Source organism: Mobula birostris, chromosome 25, assembly GCF_030028105.1.
Source record: "Mobula birostris isolate sMobBir1 chromosome 25, sMobBir1.hap1, whole genome shotgun sequence".
NCBI lineage: Eukaryota > Metazoa > Chordata > Chondrichthyes > Myliobatiformes > Myliobatidae > Mobula > Mobula birostris.
In genome coordinates, this window is record NC_092394.1 from 12,970,493 (window position 1) to 12,988,470 (window position 17,978).

Below are 17,978 nucleotides of genomic sequence, written 5' to 3' on the forward strand. Positions count from 1 at the left end.
GTAGCATTTGTGGAAAGAAAAACCATTCACATTTTGGGTTAAATTGTGGATGACCTTCTCTTTGGTTTAATATCAATTGCTTCTATTCTGACAATTTAAGGCCAGTGTTTGAGTGAAGGTAGAGCATACTGCTGTACAAAGCTGTGTTCTTTTGCTACTTAGGATGTTAATATAGTTAAGTCCTGCAGAGTAAATGTCCATTCCACTCAGAAATACTTTGATCCTACATATTGCTACAAAAAGAGGGAATTTGTTAGTAATGTCTATGACAGGATCAAATAAAGCTTTCAAAATTGAAATTTCAGAATCACTGGCATGTGTTGTGAGATTTGTTTTTACAGCAGCAATACATTGCAATACATAATAGATGAAAAAACTTTGAATTACTCTGTGTGTGTGTGTGTGTGTGTGTGTGTGTGTGTGTGTGTACACTATATATAATTGTTAAATAACGCAAAAAAACTGTGAGTTGGTACTTATGGGTACAATGTCCATTGAAAAATCAGATGACCAAGGGGCAAAGCTATTCCTGAATCGTTGAGTGTGCACCTTCAGGCTCCTGTACCTCCTTGCTGATGGTACCAATTTTGAATACTATACAGGATATGAGTGAGCAAAATGGCAGCAGTTCAGATATTGATTCTTACTTTGTGGCAATTTCTGTGCTATCTGTTGGAGGTATTAAACTAATATTTTTGAAAGGTTGGTGGTTTCAGTAATATTTTAAATATTGTTCAATAAAAACTAGTGATGTTTTGTATTTTTGTGACTCCAATTCTAACATGATGATTTGGCACAAAACTGCACAAAACTAGGCGGTTAATAAAGTCAACCTTGTTTTTCTTCTTGCTTGGGAATTGGTGGTTTGAGCATTTCCATTCATGAAATATTTTCTGTTGAGCTTTCTTTTAAAAAAAAACATGGTGCAGTGCTTAATTCATTCAAAGTATCCCAAAATAAAGGTTTTGATTTGGCCAGTTTGCACAACCACTTGTCTTTTAATAAAATGGCTATATTCACATGAAGTAGAATTAGATTGAAATAATGCTCACCAATTCTTGCAATTCATCTCCTTAAACTCACCGTCATTTCATTTTCCATAAAACTAAATTTGATGAGACTTTGCTCATTTGTGTGTATGTGAATTAATGTCAAAAATGTTTTTTTTTTGTTTGATGATTCTTCTCCATAGTGTTTAGGGACATTTGATTACATTTGACACGGTATATTAATGCATCTTGGTGCTTGTTCAGAAAGTTACAGTATTTGCTAATTGAGTTGTGGTCAGTTGTGCCAGTGAGATTGTGCTTGAAACTATCAAAATTGATTTGTTTAGTGCAGAAGTGAAAGATTAACATGACAACCAGCTGTAAAGATTAAAATCAACTGCTTTAATCTGTCTCTCCACTTATTTTTTGGATAATTATGATATAATTTTTGCTCCAAAATTATTTTTTCCAGCATTCAATAGTCACACATATATATTTTAAGTGTTTAGTTTACTGTAATATCCAGGTCTCAAAAATTGAGCTTGATTTAATAGATGTATAATTTCAAACAGTTAATTGATCCTTTTAGCTGCTGTTTGTTTTATACATTATACTGACTAGTTCAAATACCTTTTTTTCTCTACAGGTGAAACTTGTCAAATACATCAGCAAGCAGTTACAGTGCAAGCGCAAGGTACCGCCTAGTGAGAGAACCTCTGAGTTGGAGAGCTATCCTCGACTGAGTGACTGGTTCCACACAATTAACTTAAGAAAAGAAATATTACAGGTAGGGTTAAATATTTCATTGCACATATAACACATACTGCATAATATATATAATCTATATATAACAATATACTATATAATTATATGTAACATTAATAGATAAAGTGTTGTTTTCCAATAGTCTTCAATCTCAGGCCATCTCTAATTAAAATATTTACATGTTGAAACATATAACAACTATTTATTAAGTAGACGTTTAAGTAGGAGTACACTCTCAAATGATCTTTTGGACATAATCAAGATGTTAAAACGGGTATATAAAATAAGCAAGGCAGAAACCCTGATCTGTAAGCAAGAAGATGAAAGGATTTTTAGATTGAAGTAATTTCTGTGAATCTGCTAAATGGATAAAAGTTGGCAGAAAATTTAAGGGAAATTGGATTTTCCACTGAACAATATTAAAAGTGGACAATTTACTTGAGTAAATGGGTATTAATATTGCTGTGGTTTCAGAAAACTGTACAGATTTTGAATATTATACTGTACTTTCAATCATGACCTCATGCATTAGTATAGGCCAGAAACCAAGGTGCTTTTCTATTGAAATTGCAATGTTTGCCAAGTTTGCTAATGGAAAAATATTGTAAATCATTGTTTAGATGGCATGATTGTGCTGGTTGTTACTGCAGGAGATTGCTATGTTCCTTTCCAAAAAACTTAAAAGAGTTTGTAAGTTTTGTCTTTCACAACTTAGAAAGTTTCAAAAGCATGTTAGAGTCAATAAGGTATTGTGGTCCCAAGCTGATAGCAATTTGGTTAAGATCAAACAGTCAATATTAATGTTGATATTTAAATTATGGTGGTATTGCTAATATATCAGCTACAGCACTGGAGGGAATTCCTCTGCTCTTCCTAGAAATAGTGTTTGGGGGACTTTTTTTTGAGAAGAGAGACGTGACCACAGTGTAAAATGTCTCGTATCAGATATGACAAAAGGACCTCCAACTTAGTCACCCTGTAATTTTTCTTGGGAATAATTTCTATAAAATACATTATGCTTTTTTCATTTACTGCCCCACCGATGTTACCTGCATGAAGGACTCCCAGCAATTTAATTTGATCCAGGGTAATGAAGAAATGATACTTTTCCATGTTACAATGTAGTTAAATAGGTATATACAGGTTCCATTGAAAATAAATTTAATGTCATTTCACTTTCTATTCATCTACCAACTTTTTACTTACCCACAGCATTTTTCCTGCTTTACAGTCTTTACCTTTATAAAAGAGTATGCAAATTATCAGTCTGAAGATAGGCCAGGCCTTGCAGATAGAATCTAGAGTGCACTATGATGTATAATTCCAGTAGTTTTGCAAGATGTATGCAGGATGTCGCCATTGGTTACTGGCACCATCTTGTAGACAGCTTACAAAACTACTGGATACTCTTCTAAATATACTACTTCTTCTGAACTGGGATCGATTGCAGCCTGTAATTTCCCTTTTAAGAATGTATATTTGGGCAGACTGAATGAACTTGTGCTTCTGTGATGTCCTGGGAATTCAGCGTGGATGAGATTGTATGTCGATTCCTAATGGCGGAACACGAACCCGTGATCAGCTCCATTACTCTACATTGATTAAAGCATCGAGCAAGATTAAAATTGTTGAAGATGAGACTGGGAAACACGCAGCTGGTCAGCACCGTCTGCCTGTGTTTGATCAGTCTCCTTTGCTGCTGCCGGTGGGAAGAGGATGCAGGAGTTTTGGGTCCCAAGCCGCCAGATTCAGGAGTGCCTGTTGTCTGCAAGCATTGGGCTTCTCAATGGGTTTACCTTAGTGCTGGAATGCACTCCGCAGTAGTGGACTTGCTTCGGGAACTGTGCAGTTCATTTTTTTGTTTACTACTTACCTTTTGCGGAACTTGATCGGAGCTCTTCAGCGCTGAATAGACTTTGCAGCTGTGACCTGCAGCCACCGGCACAGTGCTGGGCTCAATTTGGTTAATGGTATTTGTTTACTTTTTATTGTTTACAGGATTTGTTCTTTTTTCGCACATTCGGTGTTTGATGGTCTTTTCTTTGAATGGGTTCTATTGTGCTTTTTTTTTGTCACTGCCTACAAGAAGGCAAATCTCAATGTTGTATACAGGTGTCCCCCGCTTTTCGAACGTTCGCTTTATGAAACCACGCTGTTTTGAAAGACCTACATTAGTTACCTGTTTTCCCTAACAGAAGGTGTTTTCACTGTTATGAAAAAAGGCAGTGCGCGTGCCCCGAGCAGCCAAGCTCCTCCCCCGCAACTGCATTCTAGCCGGCATTGCTTAAACACATGCCTGTGAGCAGCCGTTAGCAAGATGTGTTCTACGGTATTGGAAAAGCCTAAAAGGGCTCGTAAGGGTGTTACACTTAGTGTAAAACTAGACATAATTAAGCGTTTTGATTGTGGTGAACGAAGTAAGGACAAAGTGAGTTTGGCTTGTGGAAGTTGACGAAGATGATGTTGAAGAGGTTTTGGCATCCCATGACCCAGAACTGATAGATGAAGAGCTGATGCAATTGGAGGAAAGGATAACAATCGAAACCGAATGCAGTAGCGAACAGACCGAAAGTGAAGTCGTCCAGGAACTAAACGTGAAGCAACTGTGTGAGATGATAGAAAAATGCGCAAGGCTAAGCGGTCAAGCATACTGTCGTTCTTCAAGCCTTCCACAGCAGACGACGAACCTCGACCTTCGACATCGAGGCACGCAGACATAGAAGAAGATGACCTGCCTGCCCTGGTGGAAACAGACGACGATGAGATGACACCCCAGTGTCCCACCACCCCAACCCCCGGACCGCAGACCATACATTGCCACGGAGAATTCAGTGGTAGCCGGGACGCACCCAACACATCTTTAAGAAAAAAGCTGAAATAAATATGCTAATTAATTAGGTGCCACCCGGCACGTAAATACCGGCCCAGATCAGAGGCGACACAATCAGCAATCACCTCTGATCTGGGCCGACATTTACGTGCCAGGCGGCACCTAATTAATTAGCTTGTTTATTTCGGCTTTTTTCTTGAAGATATGCTGGGTGCATCCTGGCCACCACTGCATTCTTTGTGGATCGGTATCGGTCCGCGGCCTGGAGGTTGGGGTCCACTGCATCACCCCAACTTCCGACGACCCAGCCTAACACACCATCATCAGTGTGCTCGGTGCTGTCTTCCCAATTCCAGTAAGTGATACTACATTTGGTATGATTTGGTAGCTTCATAGCTTAAGGGTTACTGGAGAGTGTGTTTCTACTGAGAGCGCGTGCGTGAGATTTTGGCTACAGAGAACAGTGCGGCAATGATTGTAGAGAAGTATTTCTACTTTATATAGGCTGTGTATTTATCATATCATTCCTCCTTTTACTATATGTTACTGTTGTTTTAGGTTTTATGTGTTATTTGGTAGGTTATTTTTTTGGGTCCCATAGAAATAAATGGTAATTGCTTCTTCACTTTACGACATTCCGGCTTTCGAACTATTTTATAGGAATGCTGTACTTTCAGATGACGGGGGAAACCTGTACCATATACATACTTTGATTTAAAAATAGTACTTTGAATTTTGAATTCTGAAGCTCATGGTGAAGTTAAAGAATCAGATATCCCCTATTTCACCTCCTTTACTACCATTCAGGTCTCTAAACGATCCTTCCAGGCAAGGCAACACTTCACCTATGAGTCTGTTGGGGTCAAAGACTGTGTCCGGTACGCCTGGTGTGGCCTCCTGTATATCAGTGAGACCTGATGTAGATTGGGAGTCCGTTTTGCCGAGCACCTACAATCCATCTGCCAGAAGGAGCATGATCTCCCAGTGGCCACCCAATTTAATTCCACTTCCCATTACTATTCCGATATGTCAATCCATGGCCTCCTCCACTCTTGCAATGAGGCCACACTCAGGTTGGAGGAACAACATCTCGTGTTCCGTCTGGGGAGCCTCCAACCTGATGGCATGAACATTGATTTCTGCAGCTTCCAGTAATGGCCCAACCTCCCTCTCCTTCACCATTCTCCATCCCTTTTTCCCTCTCTCACCTTGCCTTGTCTGCCTGTTGCCACCCTATGGTGCTCCTCCCCTCTTTTCTTTCTTCCATGGCCTCCTGTTCTCTCCTGTCAGACTTGCCCTTCGCCAGCCCTGTATCTCTTTCACCAATCAACTTCCCTGCTCTTTATTTCATTTCTCCCCCTCCCATTTTCATCTATCACCTTGTATTTTTCTCTCTTCTCCCACTACCTTTTAAATCTACTCATCTTGTTTTCCTTCAGTCCTGCCGAGGAGTCTCGGCCCGAAATGTTGACCGTACTTTTTTTCCATTGATACTGCTTGGCCTGCTGAGTTCCTCCAGCATATTTTGCGTGTGTTGCTTAAAGAATCGGTTTCCTGTTTTTTGAACGTGATGTGTTATGTGGGAGTCAGTATTCTTTGGACAACTGGCTTTTGGAATGAGGAGTGCATTGTATGTAAGTCTGGTAGCTCAAGATTTGGACTAACCCAGTAAAGAGCTGTCAAAGTCTGCTGCTTTACATTGTATGGTTTGGATCAATTGCCCAAGATGATCAGGGATGAGTCTTCTCCATTCTGTGTTTTTAAGGTTGTCTTTCTTTTCTTTTCAAATCTTCTTATTTTATATATATATATATATATATATATATATATATAGGAAAAATAACATGAGTACATCGAAGTAACAACACTTACAATGCCTCAAGAAAAACCATCATCTTAAAGATTGAAAACAAAATTTTGTGATAACAAAAAAAAACCTACTGAGCAGAAAAGTGAGAAAAAAAAGAGAACCCATTAGGTGCACAACCCTGGAACCATGCGTCATACAAAAAGCTTCTAAAAATAAACATCAAACCGCCAGCAAGAAAAGAAAATATACTAAAAGAATTTACAATTAGATCGTGGAAAAATTATATCAATTAACTCAAATGATAATAACGAGCAAATGAGCCCCATCTTTTCTCAAAATCAAATAAAGGTTCAAAGGTTGGAATTCTAATTTTCTCCAAACTAAGACATAACATCACTTGAGAGAAACATTGTGACAAAGTGGGAGCTGATGTATCCTTCCACTTCAACAAAATGGCCCTCCTAGCTATCAATGTAACAAATGCAATAACGTATTGGTCAGACGCAGAAATACCATGAATATTTTGAGGAACTATTCCAAAAAGCACAGTTAATTTATTAGGTTGTAAATTAATTTTAAGTGCTTTAGAAATTGTTGAGAAAACCGACTTCCAGAACTGTTCCAATATAAAGCAAGCTATCTCAGTTTTACATCTATCACAATGACTATCAACATTAGGAAAGATTTTAGAAAATCTCTCCTTTGTCAAATGATAACGATGTACAATTTTAAATTGAATCAATGAATGTCTAGCCCAAATTAAAGAAGAGTTAACCAACTTCAATATCCGCATCCAATCCTCCGTCATAAAAGTCAAATTAAGTTCCTTTTCCCAATCCTGTTTAATCTTAGACAAAGGACGCTTATCCCATTGTGATAGTAAATTATAATACTTAAGGTTGTCTTATATGGCATATCCACCAATCCACTATCAAAAAAATAAATATCTGAATTAATTGAATGTTTGCATTTATATATCTTGCTGGTGAAATTTTCATATGTCAGAATTCACAAATTGTCAGATGGAGACACAACTATCTGAAGAATCTGGAGCAAAAAATTGCTTGAGTAAGTCAGTGGGTCAGACAGCAACTGTGGAGAAAATGGACCTTTCTTACCTATCAGATTCCAACATCTGCAACCCTTTGCTGCCTCCAGTCTCTGTCAATGTTTCCACTCATCCCTTTATTTATCACCCATTCACCTAGGTCTACCTATCGCTTGCCAACTTGACTCTATCTCTTCCCCTCTCCTCTTTATACTGGTAATCACCCCAGTCCACCAAAATATTGGATATCCATTTCCCTCCACAGATTCTCCTGACCTGCTGGGTTCCTCCATGTTTGTTTTTGTCACAAATTGTCATGTTTGATACTTTAACAAAGTCCCCGAGATTTTTTCAATGAAGAAAAAGAGTTATTTATAGGATTTGTTTTGGAATCTTAAGTTAGTTGGCGGAATGATTGAGTTGCAGATTGCTTGAAGTGAAGAATATTTGTTTATGCACAAAACAAATGCTTGAAATGATAGCCATGTTTCAACAGGGAATAATTTCTTCGAGACAATGGAAAAAATGTTTTTGTTTGTAAAGGTTGAGTTTATTGTTGTATGCACAAGTACACGTATGTACAGGTGCAGTGAAAAATGCAGCAGCATCATAGGCACGTAGCATTATGTAACAGCATACACAAGAAAAAAAAGAAATTATCATAAACTATACCCAATTTTTGCAATAAAGAAAACAACAAAAATGAAAAAACTGTCCATTTTAATGTAAAATAATCAAAGTGGCCATAGTGTTACCAGACAGTAATGATCAGATTTTTGCTGGTAGGTTTAAGAACGTAATGGTTGAAGGGAAGTAGCTTTTCTTGAATCTACTGGTATAGGACTTAAGGCTTTTGTACCTCCTTCCTGATGATAGCTGCAAGAAGACAGCATGGGTTGGATGGTGGACCTTTGATAGATGTTGCCTTCTTGGCAGCACTTTCAATAGATACTATCAATGGTGGGAACAAATGTCCCTGTGATGTATTGGGCAGGTCCACTACTGTGCAGCATCTTGCATACCTGCGCATTCAAGATGGTATACCAGCCCATGATGCAATCTGTCAGGATACTTTATATCTGTAGAAGTTTATTAGTGTACTCAGTAACAAGCTGAAATTCTTTAATCTCTTAAGTAAAAGCACTGGCAATTTATGATTACATCTATGTGCTGGGCCCAAAACAGGTTTTCTGATATGTCAGCGTACTAGGAACTGCTTAAAACTATGATTGGGAAGACTTTGGATATTTTGGATGCTGAATTCTAAAATTCTTAGTAACTAAATGGTCCACTATGTCATAACTCATGTAATCATGATCATGGTTTGAGAATTATTTTGCTGTGGGGTCTATTATTAAAATCAATGTTATTATCATCATCAAATTGATTAGGATTTGACTAAAATATTTTTATGGATTTGAAATTTTGGGATTACATGATATGAGGGAGAAATAATTTATCATTTATGGTGTAGTATTAAAAGCTTTCAGTATGGGCTATGGCTAAACCAATGAGAATCTTATCTGCTTTAAACTGAAGAAGGAAAATAAAGCAAATGGCCTCGGGTAGACCGTAAGACATAGGAGCAGAGTTAGGCTATTTGGCCCGTTGAGCCTGCTCTGCCATTCAATCATGGCTGATCCTTTTTTTTCCCCCATTCCGCAGTCTTCAGCCCGTAACCCTTGATGCAGTCCAATCAAGAACCTATCAAGCTCTGCCTTAATTACACCCAACATCCTGGCCTCGACAGCTGCCTGTGGTAATAGATTGCACAAATTCACCACTCTCTGGCTAAAGAAATTTCACTGCATCTCTGTTTTAAATGGACGCCCATATATCCCGAGGCTGTGCCTTCTTGTCCTAGGCTCCCCCACCATGGGAAACATCTTTCCGCGTCTACCATGTCAAAGCCTTTCAACATTCAAAAGGTTTCAATGAGATTTCCTCCCCCCAATCCTTTTATATTCCACCGAGTACAGACCCCGAGGTATCAACTGTTACGTATGATAACCCATTCATACCTGGAATCATCCTTGTGAACCTCCTCTGAACCTCCTCCAATGTCAGCACATCTTTTCTTTGATGAGGAGCCCAAAACTGTTCAAAATACTCAAGGTGGGGCCTCATCAATACCTTACAAAGCCTCAGCATCACATCCCTGCTCTTGTACTCTAGGCCTCTTGAAATGAATGCTAACATTGCACTTGTCTTCCTCACCACCGACTCTGCTTGCAAGTTAACCTTTAGCTTGTTTTGCACAAGGACTCCCAAGTCCCTTTGCATCTCAGATTTTTGCATTTTCTGCCCACTTGTAAAGTAGTCCGCACATTTATTTCTACTACCAAAGTGCAGGACCATGCATTTTCCAACATTGTATTTCATTTGTCACTCTCTAGCCCATTCTCCTAATCTGTCTAGGATCTTCTGCAGCCTACTTGTTTCCTCAACACTACCTGCCCCTAAACTAGTCTTCGTATCATCTGCAAACTTGGCAACAAAGCCAGCTATTCTATCACTTAAATCTTTGATATACAGCATAAAAAGAAGTGGTCCCAACACTGACCCCTGCGGAACACCACTAGTCACTGGCAGTCAACCAGACGAGGATCCTTTTATTCCCACTCGTTGCCTCCTACCAATCAGCCAATGCACTAACCATGCTAGTAACATTCCTGTAATACCATAGGCTCTTAGCTTGATAAGCAGCCTCATATGTGGTACCTTGTCAAAGGCCTTCTGAAAGTCCAAATATACAACATCCACTGTATCTCCTTTTTCTATCCTACTTATCTCCTCAAAAAATTCCAACAGGTTTGTCAGGCAGGATTTTCCCTTAAGGATACCATGCTGACCTTATCCTATCTTGTCCTGTGTCACCAAGTGCTCCATAACCTCATCCTTAACAATTGACTCCCAACTTATTCCCAACCACTGAGGTCGGGCTAACTGGTTTATTATTTCCTTTCTGCTGCCTTCCTCCTTTCTTAAAAGTGTAGTGACATTTGCAAAGGTTTTTCTGATTCTCCATTTATTAATGAATGCAGATAATTAGAAGTGTGAATAATTTTTGTGTAGCTTTGAGTGTGAGATGAAATTGCTGTTTACTGAAGATCACTCATTTCAAATAGTGTTTTTTTCCAAATTTAGTTTCTATTCATAATTTTCCAAAACTGTGTTTGTTTCTTTTATGCGCATTGGGTGTTTTATGTGTACTTTAACTGGGATCCATGGTGTTTCTTTGTTTCGTGGCTGCCTGGGGGAAGACAAATTTCAGGGTTGTATACTGTATCCATATTTTGATAGTAAATGTACTTTGAAATTTTATAGCCATTGTTCAGAGAACCCTTGGGGCTAATGGTATTCTTAACAAACTCCCCAGAGTTAATGAGAGGTTAAATGCTAGGTGAAGTTTCTGTTGATATGATCTGGTCATAAGTAATTGCCTCCTGTTTTGGAGAAATTAGGTCTGAAAAAACATCAGGAAGCAAATGGCTTTCTTCCTCCATACTTTTGACCCTATGCTATAGAGTCAAAGTCTATTTGATATTAAATTTATACATTATTTCATTGTTTTTATACATGTAATTTTTGGGAATGTTATTCATTAATCCATTCACGACTATTCACGTGTTTCTCATTCTTTTGCTTTCCTTATCTGTTTACTGAACTTATTAGGTTGGAGGGTGGGATCGTCTTGATTGTTCCTAATGTCTAATTGTTATACAGGAAGTATGGTTCTGTGGGATGGAACTGAAAACTGTTAGCCTAATGCCACACCTTTCTAGCTTAATGCAAGCTTAGTCATGTTAATACTCTCTTCATCTTATTTTTTTCCTTTATTTTTGCTCTTGTGTAATTTGGTTTCCTACTTCTCGCTTTCCTATTTACATAGCATGTCTTGATAAATAATATTTTGATCCCTCATATGACAGTTCTGTGTCTCGCTGTATGTCTCTGTGTCTCTCATGAAAATCTGCAGATGCTGAAAATCCAAGCCCCAGACATGAAATACTGGAGGAACTAAGCAGGCTAGGCAACATCTATGGAAGAGAATAAACAGTAGACGTTTTGGGCTCAAACCCTTCAGCAGGACTGGAGAAAAAACGCTGAGGAGTCAGAGTTAAAAGGTGGGGGGAAGGGGTGGGAGAAACACAAGGTGATGAATGAACCGGGGGGGGGGGGTCGGTGTGGAGGGGTGAAGTAAAGAGTTGGGAAGTTAATTTGGTTAAAGAGGGACAGGACTGGAGAAGGGGGAGTCTTAATAGGAGAGGACAGAAGGCCATGGAAGAAAGAAAAGGAGGAGGAGCACCAGAAGGAGGCCATAAGCAGGCAAGGAGATAAGGTGAGAGAAGGAAAAGGAGATGGAGAATGGTGGGGGGGGGGGGGGTGGAGGGAAACATTACCAGAAGTTTGAGAAATCAGTGTTCATGCCATCAGGTTGGATGGAGGCTACCCAGACAGAACATTAGGTGCTGTTCCTCCAACCTGAGTGTGGCCTTATTGCCATAGTAGAGGAGGCCATGGATTGAGTTGTCAGAATGGGAATCGGAAGTGGAATTAAAGTGGTTGACCACTGGGTGATCCTGCTTTTTCTGGCAGGTGCAATGTAGGTGCTCGGTGATGGAGTCTCCCATTCTATGTTGTCTCACAATGTGCAAGAGGCCACACCAGGAGTACTGAATACAGTATATGACCCCAACATACTCACCTGGAAGGACTGTTTGGGGCTCCGAATGGTAGTGAAGGAGGAGGGGTCGGGGCAGATAGCACTTGTTCCATTTGCAAGAGTAAGAGCCAGGAGGGAGATCAGTGGGGAGGGATGAATGGACAAGGCAGTTGCGAAAAGCAGGAAGTGGTCGGGGAGGGGGAGGGAAATGTGTGTTCGGTGGCAGGATCCTGTTTGAGATGGCTGAAGTTTTACAGTGAATGAATTATGTGTTAGCCGTGAAGGCTTGTGAGGTGGTAGGTCTCTGTCACACTCTTTGAAACATAATAAATGCAAACAAAAGGAATCAGTAAACATTGAAATATTTTGCAATAAAATTGTGGAGAAAATATATTGAAAATTGATGAGAGAGGGAAGGCAGTGTAGAGTTTTTGGTGCTATCCTGTCATTTGAGTGGTTTTTCTCTTTACACCAGTCAGTTGCCAATGTTACTACTTCCTTCAGTTAATTAAGCTTATCATCTTTTCATTGTGGTTGCTTTTTATCTTATCTCTTGTGCCTGTGCTTTCCATTCTAATTGCAGCTGTACAGAAAATGTAAATTGACCCTTTTCTATGGTTGATTGTTCTGATAACGTCTGCAAAACTTTTATGTGTTAGCACTGATAAAGTCTTACTTATTTTTTCTCTTGGATCAATGATAGCGGACTTTATCTGATTTAGAAGATTGTAGCTAGAAAAGCCTCTAGACATCTGAGTGCACGTTGATCGGAATTTTTGAGCAATTTTAATGGAAGTGTTATTCTGCCAGGTGCCATCTTTGGTTTCTACTGGTTGAAGATGATGCTGGTGAAACACAGCCATGCCTTACTGGCAGCAAACAAAACGACTTACTACTCTATTAATTACACTTTTTCTTTAAAAAAAATCACTGCAATCAATAGCCTGTAACTTTCCTTTCGGACCTGAGTTTTTTGAACTCAGTTTTTTGAGCTTTTTGAATGGCAGAGCCTAGCATCTAAATGTGAAGGTGAGGTTGAAGTAATTGCTATCACATTCAGTCAGACATGCCAATTAGATGATTTATCAGCAGTCAATAGAGTCATCAAGGGCTACCAATACCATTACACACCAATTATCTGCTTGTACGTCATACCTGTTTGGGATTCAATACAATTACACATCAGTTACCTGCTTGTACATTATGGTCTTTGGGGTTCAATTCTTACACCGTCTGTAAGGAGTTGTATGTTCTCCCTGTGACTATATGGGTTTCCTCTGGATGCTCTAGTTTCGTCCCACATTTCAAAGACTTAGGTTACAGCTAGTGAGTTGTGGGCAGACTATGTTGGCGCTGGAAGCATAGCAGCTCTTGTCGGCTGCCCAGCACAATTCTCACTGATTTAATTTGATGTAAGCTACACATTTCACTGTATCTTTCCTTGTACATATGACAAATTAAGTTGGTCTTTAAGAGTGAGATTAATTCTTTATAATTCTCACTAGGATGATTCGGCTCCAGCTTAATTCTCAGCCTTGGTTTCAATCTATGTAAGTGAGGAATCCCAAGGGTGATCAGTCAAGAGGTTTAGGTGAGAATTCAGATGTTCAGTGCAGTTTTGAATGATGTAAGTAAAACCAGTAGATGGGGCAGTAGTTGCAAAGAAATAAACCATTCACATTTTAGGTCCATCTTGCAGCAGCTGTATGCATGATTGAGCATTTGACTTTCAAGTGTCAGCTGGATCAGGCTCAGCTGTGAATCTGATGATCGTAACAAACCTCTTCCTCCAGCCACCACCAAAACAGGCAAATGAGCAGACCATTTGCCCCTCTGACTTGCTGCTCTGAATTATCCATCTAACCTGGATGCCAGGGTGAGCAGATGTTTTACTCTAATATGAATGCTCAGTGTAAAAGTGCCTCTTAAAATTTCCATCATTCATGATTGTTTATTGTCATTCTTCAAAGTTCAAAGTAACCTTATTATCAAAGCACATATATGTCACCATATACAATCCTGAGATTCATTTTCTTACGGGCATACTTAATAAAATCATTAGTCGTAATAGAATCAATGAAGGCCTGCACCAGCAGAGTGGACAACCAATATGCAAATGATGACAAACTGTGCAAATACAGAAAGAAAGAAAAAAAGAGTAATAATAATAATAAATAAATAAGCAATAAATAGAGAACATAAAATGAAGTGTCCTTGAAAGTGAGTCCATAGGTTGCGGGAACAGTTCGGTGATGGGTGCAAGTGACGTTATCCCCCTTTAGTTCTGGAGCTTGATGGTTGAGGGGTAATGAGTGTTCCTGAACCTGGCAGTGTGAGTCCTGAGGCTCCTGTACCACCCTCCTGATTGCAACACTGAGAAGAGAGCATGACGTGGTGGGGGTCCCTGATGATGGATGCTGCTTTCCTGTGATAAAGCAGCATCTATCATCAGGGACCCCCACCACGTCATGCTCTCTTCTCAGTGTTGCAATCATGATGGACCTGTGCCAAATCCACTACTTTTTGTAGGATTTTCCATTCAAGGACATTGGTGTTTCTTTACAAGGCTGTGATACAGTCAGTCAGTGTACCTTCCACCATACATCTTTAGAAGTTTGTTGAAGTTTTAGATGTTATGCCAAATGCTTGCAACCTCCTAAAGAAGTAGAAGTGCTGCTGTGCTTTCTTGATAATTGCTCTTGCATGCTGGGCTCAGGACAGATCCTCTGAAATGATAACACCATTTGTCAGTGTACTAGTGTAAAGGAGAATGAAAATATTAGTCTGGATCTGACGCAACCTTAAAAATAAGCATAAAGAACACAATACAAACAATAAAACACAAATATAAAAACAATCTTATAAAATACTGTACAAGTAACAGTTTAAATGTGTACAAAAAGTGTTCCTAGTTGCAGGAGTATCTGAACATAAGTTGACTCTGACAGGAAATGAGAGAGTGATAAAGTGTCTCTTGGTAAGAAGAACTCTTCGAGGTAGCAGCAGGGCATGTGAAAACACAGTGGGTCAGTTATGAAGTGCAAGTGTTAAGTGACAGTGCAGGGGGAATGGAGGGCACTGGGTTTCCTGCCCTTGAATTTATGGACATTCATCTGGGTAAATTATCTAATATTCCAGTCCAGTATGTCTAAGTGCATATAAAGAATGCTTCCTTATTAAGGTAAACGAGAAATTATTATATTGTATTTTGCCATCTGTTAGCTTACTGTGGAATAGTGAGAAGAAGGTTGTTATTAACTCCAAACTTTATCACAGGTTAATTGAGGTGGTACATGGCTTGTTTGGGACATTGTGTGTTGTACAGAATCGGCCTTTGAGTGATGCTGCTGTAGTGCTTCAAAGTGCTTAACATTTTCCTGATGACAGTACTCCATTTTGAGCAGTCATGAGCCAAGGATTCTCAAAAATTAATAAGAATATTACATTTCTTTACAAGGAAACTGAAAATTAACACCAAATTAATTTGGTGTTTTCTGTATCTACCTGCAAATCTCTTACCATGATTATTAATTTAATTAATGTGGCACATCATTGTGAGTTGGAAGGCCTGTTCTTATGCTGTACTATATTCTAAGTTGTCTGCTTCAATAGTGAGTATTACAATTCACACTGGATAATGGTTGGAAATAGAAGCATTGTATAACTTACCACTATTCAGGAAAGTGAAACCTGCTGCATTCTGTGAATTACCTTATGTAAATTGACTTTTAGGGCCTTTCAGCTTTCAATATCATACTTTAATTAAGTAGTATTAAATACTAATAGACAAGATGAGAGAAGGGAGGAGTTCAAACTAGATGTACAGGGCAAAGATGAGGAAATCTGCAGATGCTGGAAATTCAAGCAACACACACAAAATGCTGGTGAATGCAGCAGGCCAGGCAGCATCCATAGGAAGAAGCACAGCCGACGTTTCAGGCTGAGACCCTTCGTCAGGAGTCCTGCAAGTCTCTTTGAGTCCAGCTATGGAATGGCAAGGTACAATTCCTTTAAATTTTTTGGCTTCTTTCCCCTTCCTTTCCAGTCCTGTTGGAGGGTCTTGGCCTGAAATGTCGACTCTTTATTCCTTTCCAAAGATGCTAAATGCTTTAGCATTCAGAGTCAAACTATTATATGGTTATTTCATCCATTCAATGTTTGGAGAAGATGACACTCTTTCAGTGGAAAATTCTGTTTCAAAAGATTCAACTGTACATTGGATTATTACATCGGATGAGGGATAAATAAACCATATAGTGTCAATAATGAATGATGGTCAAGCATTGACCAAATATCAGAGTAACTATTTTAAAGCCAAGCTTGAAGGGATCATGTTGACGGGTTTTATTTTAAGCTGCCACATATGTAAAGCATGAGTGTAAAAGCTAGGAAAAAAAAATGCCTCTTGTTTCTCCCGATTTAGTTTCATTTGTCGTGTGTTATGGGGATTGGCTGCAGATCCCAAAATCTGTCTGAGCCTCTTAGACCAAGGTCATCATCCTCGTGTAAATATAATCTTTTAATTATTTGCTTTTGTGTTGTTTGCCAGCCATTGTAAATAAGTTTAAATCTCGATCACTTGCGCAGCATTGCTAGGTTTAATACAGACTTGTGCAGTATTTATATTTAGTATTAACATAAGTGGAAATCGAACCTTCAGGGTTTTATTTTGTCTTCAATCTTATTTTCCAAAGATTTCCTTAAACAATTGACTCAAGCTAATGATCCTTTGGCGTCTCTTGCAAAGAGGGGCATTGGTGAAAAAATGGATTTGTTCTTCATTTGATGGAACAGACCACAAACAATAAGTTTATTTAATAATTGTTGGGAGTCACCACAAAATGCATGTTTTTGTTTGAGTCCCATGTGATGGCAGTAGATCCTGGTTACTAATCAGCAATCCTATTAAACTTTTCTCTCCCCCTTTTCAACACAGGTTCAGAGGCCTTGGTGATGAGATAATCTTTGATTTTGATAATTTATTTTGAAAAAATATTATTAATTGTCTCCATATATGTAAACTAAACAACAATACATCTTCATAGTAACCATAATTCCTCGCGACACTTGATGGGTCATTTAATGCTGGGTATGGTTTTCAGTATTCCACTTTAGAAACTGAGATTTTGGTCAGTAATGAAATGAACATGTATAATTGACCAAATAGCTCAGAATTCTTTAAATTGAAGTCTGTCATTTGGCTAGGTAGTTAACAAATAAAGGACCTGTGTAATTGATAGAGACGATTGTAAATCACTGTATGTTCTGTATATTTAAAAGAATGGTGACAGAAACTGCAGGTTATGTTGTTGAACTGTGTGATGTGAAGGGTATTTCAAAAGTAATTGATTTTGATGAATTATTTTGCCTTTATGATACTTGCATTGTATGGCACCTCTACTTTGGCGACATTTGTGTTGTTTAAATCGATATTTTGTGAAAGGGTTGGGGAAAGGGGTACAAAAATGAGAGTCAGAAAGTTTGTAACATTGCCACTCTTTCTTGACAGTGTGGTATAGAAGCAATAGGATTTCCTTTGTAGAATAATGCATTTAAAAACTAATGATGTCCTGGGTCATTCTCCCATGCACTAATAACAATAATTTTCAGTGGCTTGGTGTTTGTAATTGTTACTATTGTGGTAAGAGGCAGAATATGTTGTTGCTGACAACTGGACACTCATGAAGTAATGTTGGATTTGAGTAGCACCATTTATTTTCCACTTATAATTATTGCTTCCCTTTTCATTTACTTTAAACCTAAATCAAGTCAGAAATCTAGCCCCTGGTTCAGTGAAGAGAGTAGATGATTATTCTTAGACCATACCAGCGATATAAGAAAATTAAGATACCAATCATCTTGTGGGAGTG

At 38.7% G+C, this 17,978-nt stretch overlaps 1 protein-coding gene across 10 annotated transcripts in view; it reads left to right on the forward strand.

Annotated features, from left to right (window-relative positions):
- LOC140187802 (kinase suppressor of Ras 1-like) overlaps positions 1-17,978 on the forward strand; it is a 548,168-nt gene that overhangs the window by 110,560 nt on the left and 419,630 nt on the right. For all 10 annotated transcript variants that reach the window (XM_072243559.1, XM_072243556.1, XM_072243557.1 and 7 more), the window contains exon 2: positions 1,636-1,776. In XM_072243559.1, the coding sequence (XP_072099660.1) occupies positions 1,636-1,776 (141 nt within the window). The remainder of the gene's footprint in view (positions 1-1,635; positions 1,777-17,978) is intronic.